Raw genomic sequence first — 10,078 nt, forward strand, 5'->3', positions numbered from 1 at the left:
ATTTTTGTAATATTTGTTTCCTATTGTATAATTGTAGTAATTGGTTTTCACGTAGGTATTGAAATGGAGGAAATCAACAAGAACAAGTTTAAACATAAGAAGCGAAAAATTCCCACTGTGAAGAAACTTATCGGCGATTTTGTATCCCTCCTTCCATTCTTTGTTATTTACATGGCGCCAGCTTTATCAATCTTTGGCGTCTACAATGAATTAGACTCCTTTCACTTCGTATTCAACTGGTGGCCTGCATATCAACACAGTGGTATGGTGCGATTGGGTGTGAAGCTCAGCTCCTTTATCTTCGTCACTCTTTCTGCAATATCGGCTGGTCAAATCCTTCTCGGAATGGGGTACATGTTTGTGCTCACGGCGTGGATAATTTTCCACAACATTTGCCTAATTGACCTGGATTGCAAGCAGCGAGGAGATCTGATTGTAGCGCGAAAAGAACTGAGGTAGGCAAATATAATTTTTTTAAACCCTGAGTCAGATTACAAAACCTAAAAAATAGATCGCTTATTGACAAGGAAGCAAAATGTATGTAAAATTAGCCAGACGTACTCCAGTTTGTTAAACTAATTTACTAGGAAAACGGATGCATATATTTCAACCTCTTGTATGCAAACTTGCCATCAAACTGAAGAATTGACTTAAACAAGATGACTAGCCAGCCACAAGCCGAACTGTTTAGCTCTAAACACCGAAATTAGCCAGTCCCAAAACTAGACAAAATACTACAGTGACCAAATTTTTTATTCTTTACTAGTATGCAGAAAAATGTATCACAAAATGTATCGCAAAAAAGACTGACTACGCAGGAGTATAAAATGCTTAATTTTATGATGTAATAGGTTTAAGTTCATTTGGGCTTAAATATTTGTATTTCGAATGCCCCAGGGCAATTGTGGTCTTGTACAACCGAATTGTGCTACTTCTCCTCAACGTGGCACCACCACTCTACTCCGTCACACTCTTCATGCTGGTCAGCTGCGCCGTTGTTATTGTGGTACTGAGCTTAATGTCGATCAAGATGCATGGAATACTTCCTTGGAATATCTACATACTGGGACCGTTCTTTTCCCTTGGGTTCATCATAGTTCTGAACACCGTGCTGAAATGTGCCTCATCCTACCAGGTTCGAACCAAGGATATGTTACACAGGTGGAAAAACGATACTCAACTGGTGGCTTCTGGAGCTCAGAAGGAGCACAGTAGGCGAGTTGCGGCGATGCGACCAATCCTTCTCTATATCGCGGTATGGCGGACCAACATCTTCCCGGTTGATATCAAGTTTATGTGCGACTACAATGCCTTCCTTGTAGATGGCACGATTGCAGTACTACTAGCTGATGAATAGGATCCTGATTTCCAATTCTGGTCACCAAAGTGTCTAAACTGAAAGTCCGACTCTGTTGTAAAAACGCGTCAAGTTTGCAGCTCTGACGTCATTTTGCTCCTCCCAGCTGGTAGAGAGTTGAGTTGAGCTGGGAGGAGCAAAATGACGTCAGAGCTGCAAACTTGACAATACATGGAAGTGTTTGCTCGTGTTGATGCTTATGAACGTTATTCCCACAATATACTGGGCTTGGTAGTTGTCCTAATTTTAAAAATTTCGAGCTAGCAGGATATTGCTACGATAATCAAGAAAACAAATTATTTATTAACCCACTAGTGCTTTGTCCTCTGGAACGATAACTTTGTCGGGAACATATTCCTTGCTATGTTGAATGAAGCAAACTGATCTAGCTAAACATAAACGTACAATACGATGACGCCAGCGGTCTCGCTCCGATATCGACGAAACCAAGATAATTATTTAAGCTTACATAAATAATTATGCACACGTTTAAGGATTTTTCATAATGCTCAGCTTAAACAAAATTATGAGGGAACCCGGCAGTGAGAATTTCCTTTTTTACCGTGACATTTTTTCTCGCAAGGATAAAAAATGCATATTCTCGCTTACGGATTCAATCATACATAATTTGGCAAAATGCGTGGATATGAAGGGGTTTTAAATTGCTCTCACAAAATTTCAAAATTTTGGATAATGCAACAAAGCATAAATTTAAAAAAATTCAAATTTTTTGAAACCTAGATTTTTCTCAACTCGCTCACTGTTATTCTGTACAAAAATGTTCATTAATTTTTGAAATCGGATTAAAATTAAAAAATTTACTATATTTTTAAAAATCCTTAATTTGTCTGAATAGTCGTTCAAAAACTCAATGTAAAATTTTCTTAAAAAAGGTTATGCATTTGCTATGATGGAATCCGTGAGCGAGGATCTGTATTTTTCACCCTTGCGAGAAAAAACGTCAGGGTAAAAATGCAAATTCTCGCTCACGGATTCCATTATAATTATCATAAGCTGAGCATTATGAAAAATCCTGAAACACGTGTCTAATTATTTACCTAGGGCCACATAAGTTTCATGGTTTTGTTAAAATCGGAGTGAGACCACAGGCGTCATGGCATTGTTAATTGAACTGCTTATTAGAAAATATATTTTAAAATATATGGGTTGGTTCAGCGAAATATGGGATACGTTAGGGAGCGGATACGGTAGGATACGTTACCGGAAAGTAAAGTATCCCAGACTAGACGAATTTCGCTCGAAACACTACCCCCGCATCTTAATTCGTTTCAACTAGCCCTCTCTATTTATTTGATGTACAATGTCGTTCCCGGCATAATGGAAGGTAAGGCGAATTCGGGACAGGTGGAACAGATTGAGATGAAAAAGGGAGTGACTTGAAGCTTGATAGTAGTATGCAATATTTCTACTTTATTTTATCCTGTTTATATGAGACTGGGATCTTCGTTTAAGTTTGCTCCGGGTTTGCAATTATCGCAGTGAAATTACCCTCCTGTCGGATAAATTGGAAAAGCGCTGTGCCACATATATAGAGTTTGATTCAGAAATAAAAATTTGCAGCCATTGAGAAATTTGGGAATAATTTGATTCTTTTATTGAGGTTTCCACATTCGCTGTTTTTTTAAAATTATATATACATTATAGCTACGGCTTTATGTGCCAATAAAATGTTGCTTGGTTACATAAATAAATAGTTTATTCAGTTATATGATTAAATGGATAACATTTACATACCCAGGTATTTAAATACCAAATGGTTTAGCGGAGGCTAAAAAACTATTCAACTCCTTTGCTAATATTGTCTCGTGATGATCACTACCATCGGAATAATTGGATCTAATACAGGAAATGACGACAGAAAAATGTAGTTGTGTTTTTTAGCTTGCCTTGCATTTAGACTAGTTCATATAACTATTCATGAAATTGCAGAAGTTTATCAATATAGTCAAAATAAAGTTTAACAATTATAGGCGCGATCTCTGGATTTTTTGTAGCTATATATTTTACTGCTAGAATTTGGCAAAGATGTGACAAAAACATTTGCACTATTCAGCTGATGTCGGCTTTGCTATACACTTTTCTAAAAGTTTAAAGGCATAAAGTTTTCTTTAACGTCTATTATAACAACCTAATTAATAAGAAATTACCAGCTCCATATATCTGATTAAATACATGTAAGAAGCTAGATTTACTGGTAAGGACAAAATACAATAATCTTGTCACAACTGGAAAGTGGCATACACACATTCAGTATTTTTCTATTTTAGCTCAACAAAATCATAAACCGTTTTGAACCTAAGCACCCGGGACTCATCCAAATTCAACTGATCGCCGTCTAAGAGTAATTTTTCTGAATCTGTCACCTCATTATACAACCGACTGGCTTGTACCATGTAGTATTCAAACTTGTTCGTCTCGTCCATTACTCCGCGCAATTGCTCCAGATTTTCCAAACCTTCCTGCGATGCATCGTCCCCTCTCCTCCTCTGCTCCTTAAATTCCATATCATACGAAACTCCAGCCAAAAACTGCAAAGCCTCGAATGCTTTATTTTTATCGTCCTGGGCCAACAATTTCCTGTACATCGCGTCCATCCTCGCAATCGCATCTTCGTATCGTTTCAAGTGGGTGAGTAATTTACAGTAGATGGCTGTTGTACTGAATTCCCATCCTGAAGATGGAGATCCACTATCATCATCTTGATTGAAAGGTGGGAGAAATTGTAAAAGTTTTGACTCAGCCTCCTCCTCTCGGCCTGACCGGTTAACAAAAATTCTGACAATACGACAGTGTCAAGTGTGACTCTCCGATTTGGTTGATATTTTAAAATTATGCAGCTCATCTCAACGAAACCAACACATCTTCAGGCAAGTTGGGTGATGGTCAGAATTTAGCAAAATGCTTCAAGGCAGAGTTGAAAAATTTGCAATTTTTAGCACCGGAAAAGAATAAAAGTGTAGCTTGTGTGTACTCCGACTGCCAGTTTTTCAACTTTGACCTCAAATATTTGGACAAATTCCGATCATTGCACAAACTGTCTGAAGGACCGTCGGATGTATTGAGTTGGACCACATGAGTTTTACATTTTAGACCAAATCGAAGTGTTGCACTTGACACCGTCGCATTGCAGGTATATTAGCTCATTGTCATTGTTATGTTGATGAATAAAAATACCCACCCAATTTTGCCAGGATATTTACCACTACATTCAACATCCCCATGGCCTTGGGATCTAGTAGGGGAAATTTGTGTTCCTTCACATTTGTGAGAGTTGCTAAAACTAGTTCGGCTTGAGCTAGAATGGAAACCAATACGTTTCGATGGTGGTCCGGTAATTCTTGTTGTTTTCCATTTTGTAGGAAAGTATCACAGTATTTAAAAGTCCAAACGAGGCATTGACACTTAACTCGGAGTGGATCAACCGGTTCCAATTTTTGGATAGTTGGAGACAAGAGAATTTTTTCTAATTCCTCTATTCCTTCCAGTTTCTCTTCCTCATCGCCTATGTCGCATTTTGCTGCTGCCACGATGCTTCGTAACTGGTGGAATTTTAAATAAATATTGAGATATTAAAATTGCTGGAAATTTATACTAGAGAAAATTAATAAATTCTATGTAGCTGTTTAACCTGTTAATTACTAAGGTACATTTGTGTACTAAAGTACTTGGGCGTAAAAGTGAAATCAAGTACAATACAATCAAACTTGATTGTATTGTCTTGACGTTGTTTGGCCAATTTGGAGTCAGTGAAACAAATTTTTGATTTGAGTGGGGAAATGACGGGTGACCAAGTTTGACCTGCCAGAGCTTTACCGTCAATTAAGATACAGACTAGCGAATAAATTGGGTTGAAATATGTATTACTGTGAGTAGTAATTCGGAATCAAAAACACCTCAAAGATCTTTTTGGGGGAGTAACCTTACCCCCAATTTGCCAAAGTCGCTTGATGTAATTTTTTTAAATCTCGACTTTTGCGTCATTTTCGCATCAGAAGAGATTCCAAACAATGCATATTTCTATTTTTGGACGTTTTACATCATTTTTGACGATTTTTGAGCATTGGACGTCACCTGGGAAAAAAATTATTTTTCGACCGAAAATTTTTTTGTCGACAAATTTTTTTCGAATTTCGAAACAAAAAAAATTCGGGTTGTAGATAAAAAAATTAGGAACATTTTGCACTTTCAATGGTTCTCCCCAGTGCTCCGAACGGTACGGTATCGGTACGGTATCGGGACGACCCGATCGGAACGCTGTACCGATTGGGTTTTCCCGTTCCGTACCGATTCCCGAAGCTAGGTTGTTATCCCGTCCCGAACTGTCGCGAAGATTTTTCCGAACCGATACCGTACCGTGCCGAAAACCGACGATTCGGTACGGAATGTTCCGATATTTTTTACGAAAAAGATTAATTAGTGGCGGGTTATACTATAGCACAAATTTTGTTATATACCAACATCAATTTTTAGTCAAGAAAGGACTTCCCCGCTATCCTCCTATTGACAACTCGTGTAAAAGTTGTCGTATTGATCTGACATTTTGTCATTTAAAATACGTGCAAAATATGATACTATGTAACATTTTTCTCTAGCTTTTTGACAAAATCTGTTTGCTATCCTATAAGTTGTTTTGGATCAAATAATTAAGTAATTTGACACAAAATTGTTTGAAAATGGCAAATGTTTTAAAAAATTAATATTTCACGAGGTTAATTTTCCACTAATGCTATCGAGTCGAATTTTAAATTCAACGAAATCCTAGTAAAATCCAGTCGAGATCACTAAATAGTGGCCGAGGAAGCTTACGAACCTAACCCTTAAATAAATGCGTTTTGATATTGTTAATTAAAATTAATAGTATCCTAACTTGTTCATGGGCGTCCCCTTAAGAAGTTGTAGAGGCCATGAGTTTGAATTTATTTTTTTGACAAAACTAATTTAAAGTTACACAAGTTTGAAAATGGCAATTTGCAATTGACGTATAGTTGAGCAGGGACACTCAGGCTAAAATAGGCTGCACTGGTTTCATTAATGCAGAATTTAACTTGCAGTACTACGAGTTTACTTAAAGAATCCCTACGTCAAAAACAAAATAAACAAAATTTCGGGATATACCGAAAATTTCGGAACGGAATCGGGAATCCCGATACCGTCCCGAACTTATCGGGACGTAGGCTTGTACCGTTCCGAAATCGGGATTTCCCGAATTTTTTTTTCGGGACCGCGGATCATTTAATACCGTACCGTTCCGATTCCCGACGGTACGGTATCGGGACATACCGATACCGATCGGAGCACTGGTTCTCCCACTATGAGATGCCCAGTTTCAATTTTTTTGCAAAAAAATCGACTTTGGGCCAGTCTTACGCCCCTTAGGAGCGTCGTAGGAAACAAATGAAAATACCGTTGAACTCAGAAAAATCAGCTCTAAAAACTGGGGAACTCTAGACGAAATCAAATTTTTTTTTGTCCGGGGATTTTCCGTCACAAATTATTGTTACTCTTTAAAGAATTTCTTGGATATTAAAATATCTTTCTAAGGAGAATGTATTTTGTTGGAAAAGTCAATTGTAAAACCCTGACTTTTTTGGTTATTTGTATTTACAAAATTTGGAGTTTTTCAAATACCAACCAATGTTAAAAAGTGGATTTTTCATGTTTTCGCAAAAAAACTCGAAAATTAGAATCTGGTTGAAAATTTTACTTCGTTGCTATCAGATGTATTTAATTATCGTGTATAAAGACCCGTCCATAAATTACTTAACGCAACATTGGTCAGGGAGGGCCTAAGACTCCAATGATATCGTGCCTATGTTACACATGTTAAATGGGGGGTGGGGGTCAAGAAAATCACGATTTTTACGCTACGTAATTTACGGACGGTCGGTGCCTAAGGGAAATTTTAAAAAATTAGTAGTTCGAAAGAGGTCAAACTAAATTGTGCATACCTTCATTATCTCGACAGAGTCAAAATCTGGCGGAAGAAATAGGTCACATTTGTTCCCCAGTTTTTCCAACCAGTACAAACCGTCCCCAACATCCCAACCGAAACAGTCATCGTCACATTGATTATATGCATTCATTGCTCTAACAAATAGGTCATCTCGTGGTGAAATATATTTCACCACTTTTTCCACTATTTCTGTAAGAAATCTGTGTTTTTGCTTCAAGATTAGGGCAATAATGGGATTCTCGGCATCCCAAGTTTTTAGTGTTTCATAAACTTCCAAACTTTTTTCAATTTCAATTCTGATTTTAAGATCTACCTCGTTTTCACCTCCTTCACAGTAATCTTCTTCCGACTCAAGAAATCTGGCAATCTCTTTACCGGACGGTCTGATATTAACATCCCAATCTAACATTTTTGTTATTAACTCAATTTCGCCCAGTTTCGCGTCTGATTGTAACGATTCTGGAAGTTTCCGTTCGTCAGATGGAGCCATCGCGGAGAAAACGGTATCCTTTAACTCCCCTAAGGTCGTAAATGGGCACAGCAAACAAATCCAGACAAGTCCCAAAGAATAAATGTCACTTTTATGATTCGCACCTACCACAATTTGTCCACTTTTCTGAAACACCTCTAACTTTGCCACTTCTGGAGGGAGGAAAAGCCGCCGGTTTTGAATTTCCTTGTCCATCTCTTCCCCACTTAATTCTTCATCTTCGTCTTCTTCCCCACTTAATTCTTCATCTTCTTCTTCTTCCCCAAATCCTTTGGTGGTACAAATAGTTCTTCTGTAGGATCCCGTTAGACCAAAATCTGCCAATTTTGCGACAAGTTTTCCACCACTCTTTTTACACCTCGTTAAAAGCACATTGCTCAATTTCACGTCACCATGAACCAAATTCTTGATTTGGAGATAGACCAGGGCTTGCACGAGTTGGCTAAAAATGCCTCTCCTCATTCCGTGATTATTTTCTAAAATTATCCAGTCGTGTAACGTTCCTTCCGTGCAATATTCCATTTGCATGACGAGAAGTGTAGGGATTCGGTACGGGGTGTGTTTGGCACGTCTAATTTGAACGGATGGATAGCTGTCATCCGGCAAAAGATCGCTTGGCAAGGATTTTAATAGATTTCCGATTTCTTCACAATCCTCTTCCGCCCAGACGTTGTAGCAGGCAACGATATTAGGATGACAAAGTTTCGACATGAACTTAACCTCGGAAAGTTCACCTTGTGGGATTAATTTGAGGGCGAACGTACTTTCAAGATCCGGCTCGATTACGGAAGATTCTTCATTCCAGGACAGGTTGTACACGTTGAATTTGTTGGTCTCGAATTCGACTTGATCTGCTCTGAAGACACAGCCAAATCCGCCCGTTCCTAGGGGTTTTGAGCCTAGAGCGAAATGGGATAAAAGTGGGGACGTAATATTTCCTTGGGGGGAATTATTATTCTCCGAGGTGGATGTTGAAGGCGATGGATTTGTGTTTGGATGCGACATTGGGAAGAAAAGTATGTTATTTCTGGTGCGTTGGAAAAATACGAGAATGAGTTGTAAAAATAAACGAAATATTAACTGCTTAGTACTTCAATCGTTTCAAAGCATATGTTTGATACCCAGCTGAAGTAATACGTATATGTATTACATATCTCAGCAGTATTAATTTCATGGTCGGCCGATTAGTGTGATAAGCATAAATTGTTTGGTCAATATCTTATCTTGAACCAACACGGCGAAGCATTTATCGACGCATGTGTGTATGTACATAAATGCAAGTTTTGTGACGCATCATCAAAATCAGAATTTGTATCATGAATCATTTTTCTCTTATTTTCTCTTCTCTTCAGTTTATTGGTCTATTAAGTTTACATATTTTATAGTCCGATATATCTGGACTATGAGGATGTGAAAAGACCTCAACCGCTATACTAATACCCAGTTGTATTTTTCTTAGTGACGCAAACACCAGGCAACAAAAATTCACTCAGTAAGCAGTTACATCATCCGAAAAAAGTGACATTTAAGCATTTTGCATAGGAAATGTCAACCGATTTTCATGAAATTTGGACCACATCATTCTTATGCAATTTAAATAAGATTGAGCAGAGGGAATTGCGAATTTTTGATTTTTACTCGAGCTATGGGCAAAAATGTGCGGAAATTTGCCCTCATATTGACATTTTTATTCAGTATTTTATACTGGGTGATCACATCGTCATGAATTTTCTCATGCATTTATAGCACGTATTTTCGAACATTTTAAGACCGAAATGAGCCAAATCGGTTAAGAACTAATCATTTTATATGCAATTGAACTGTGCAAATTTTGCATAATGATAGTCCCATGCAATAATATTAAAATAAAAGTTTCCAAGTTGTCATGATGCAATTAAATAAGTAATAAATAAATAAGCAAATATATATTTTAGAAAATTATTATAGTAAATAAATAAAAATGATGGTTGGAATTTTGATAGTTTGGCTTAATAAATACTCAACTACAAGTATTAAATAAACAAGGTCCCAAAAAAGTGGAAATCTTAGTGACGCGGGTGCAATAATAAGTACTAAATAAATTTATAATTCATGGGATTTGCATCACGACTCAGGCCATTTATTACGAATTCCTTCTCTACTCTCAATCGGAAAATCTCCTCCTCCGCCTCCTTCAACTAATTAAAATGCAAAAACATTAATTTTCCACCCACTAATTATATAATTATTAACCACCTTCTTTGAAACGTTAAGGAAA

At 37.4% G+C, this 10,078-nt stretch overlaps 1 protein-coding gene across 2 annotated transcripts; it reads right to left on the bottom strand.

Annotated features, from left to right (window-relative positions):
- Positions 1 to 2,952: 2,952 nt before the first annotated feature.
- LOC118435332 lies at positions 2,953 to 8,932 on the bottom strand. 2 transcript variants are annotated; one of them, XM_035851273.1, is made up of 3 exons: positions 7,645 to 8,932; positions 4,557 to 4,917; positions 2,953 to 4,133 (listed from the first exon to the last, which is right to left on the bottom strand). In XM_035851273.1, exons 1-3 carry the CDS (start codon positions 8,824 to 8,826, stop codon positions 3,637 to 3,639), a joined length of 2,040 nt encoding a protein of 679 aa, XP_035707166.1. In that variant the 5' UTR covers positions 8,827 to 8,932; the 3' UTR covers positions 2,953 to 3,636. The 2 variants fall into 2 exon arrangements, with proteins under 2 accessions (XP_035707166.1, XP_035707165.1); XM_035851272.1 differs by having other exon boundaries at positions 7,327 to 8,932.
- Between the last annotated feature and the right edge of the window lie 1,146 nt (positions 8,933 to 10,078).

This window comes from Folsomia candida, unplaced genomic scaffold (genome assembly GCF_002217175.1).
Source record: "Folsomia candida strain VU population unplaced genomic scaffold, ASM221717v1 Fcan01_Sc004, whole genome shotgun sequence".
Classification (NCBI taxonomy): Eukaryota; Metazoa; Arthropoda; class Collembola; order Entomobryomorpha; family Isotomidae; genus Folsomia; species Folsomia candida.

Excerpts from the sequence above, each read along its gene's own strand:
- LOC118435332 (XM_035851272.1), bottom strand. The coding sequence starts at position 8,826 with ATGTCGCATCCAAACACAAATCCATCGCCTTCAACATCCACCTCGGAG. Across the intron at positions 4,918-7,326 it reads ACTCTGTCGAGATAATGAAG|TTACGAAGCATCGTGGCAGC; the intron begins GTATGCACAATT and ends AAATTCCACCAG. Across the intron at positions 4,134-4,556 it reads AAATATCCTGGCAAAATTGG|GCCGAGAGGAGGAGGCTGAG; the intron begins GTGGGTATTTTT and ends TTAACCGGTCAG.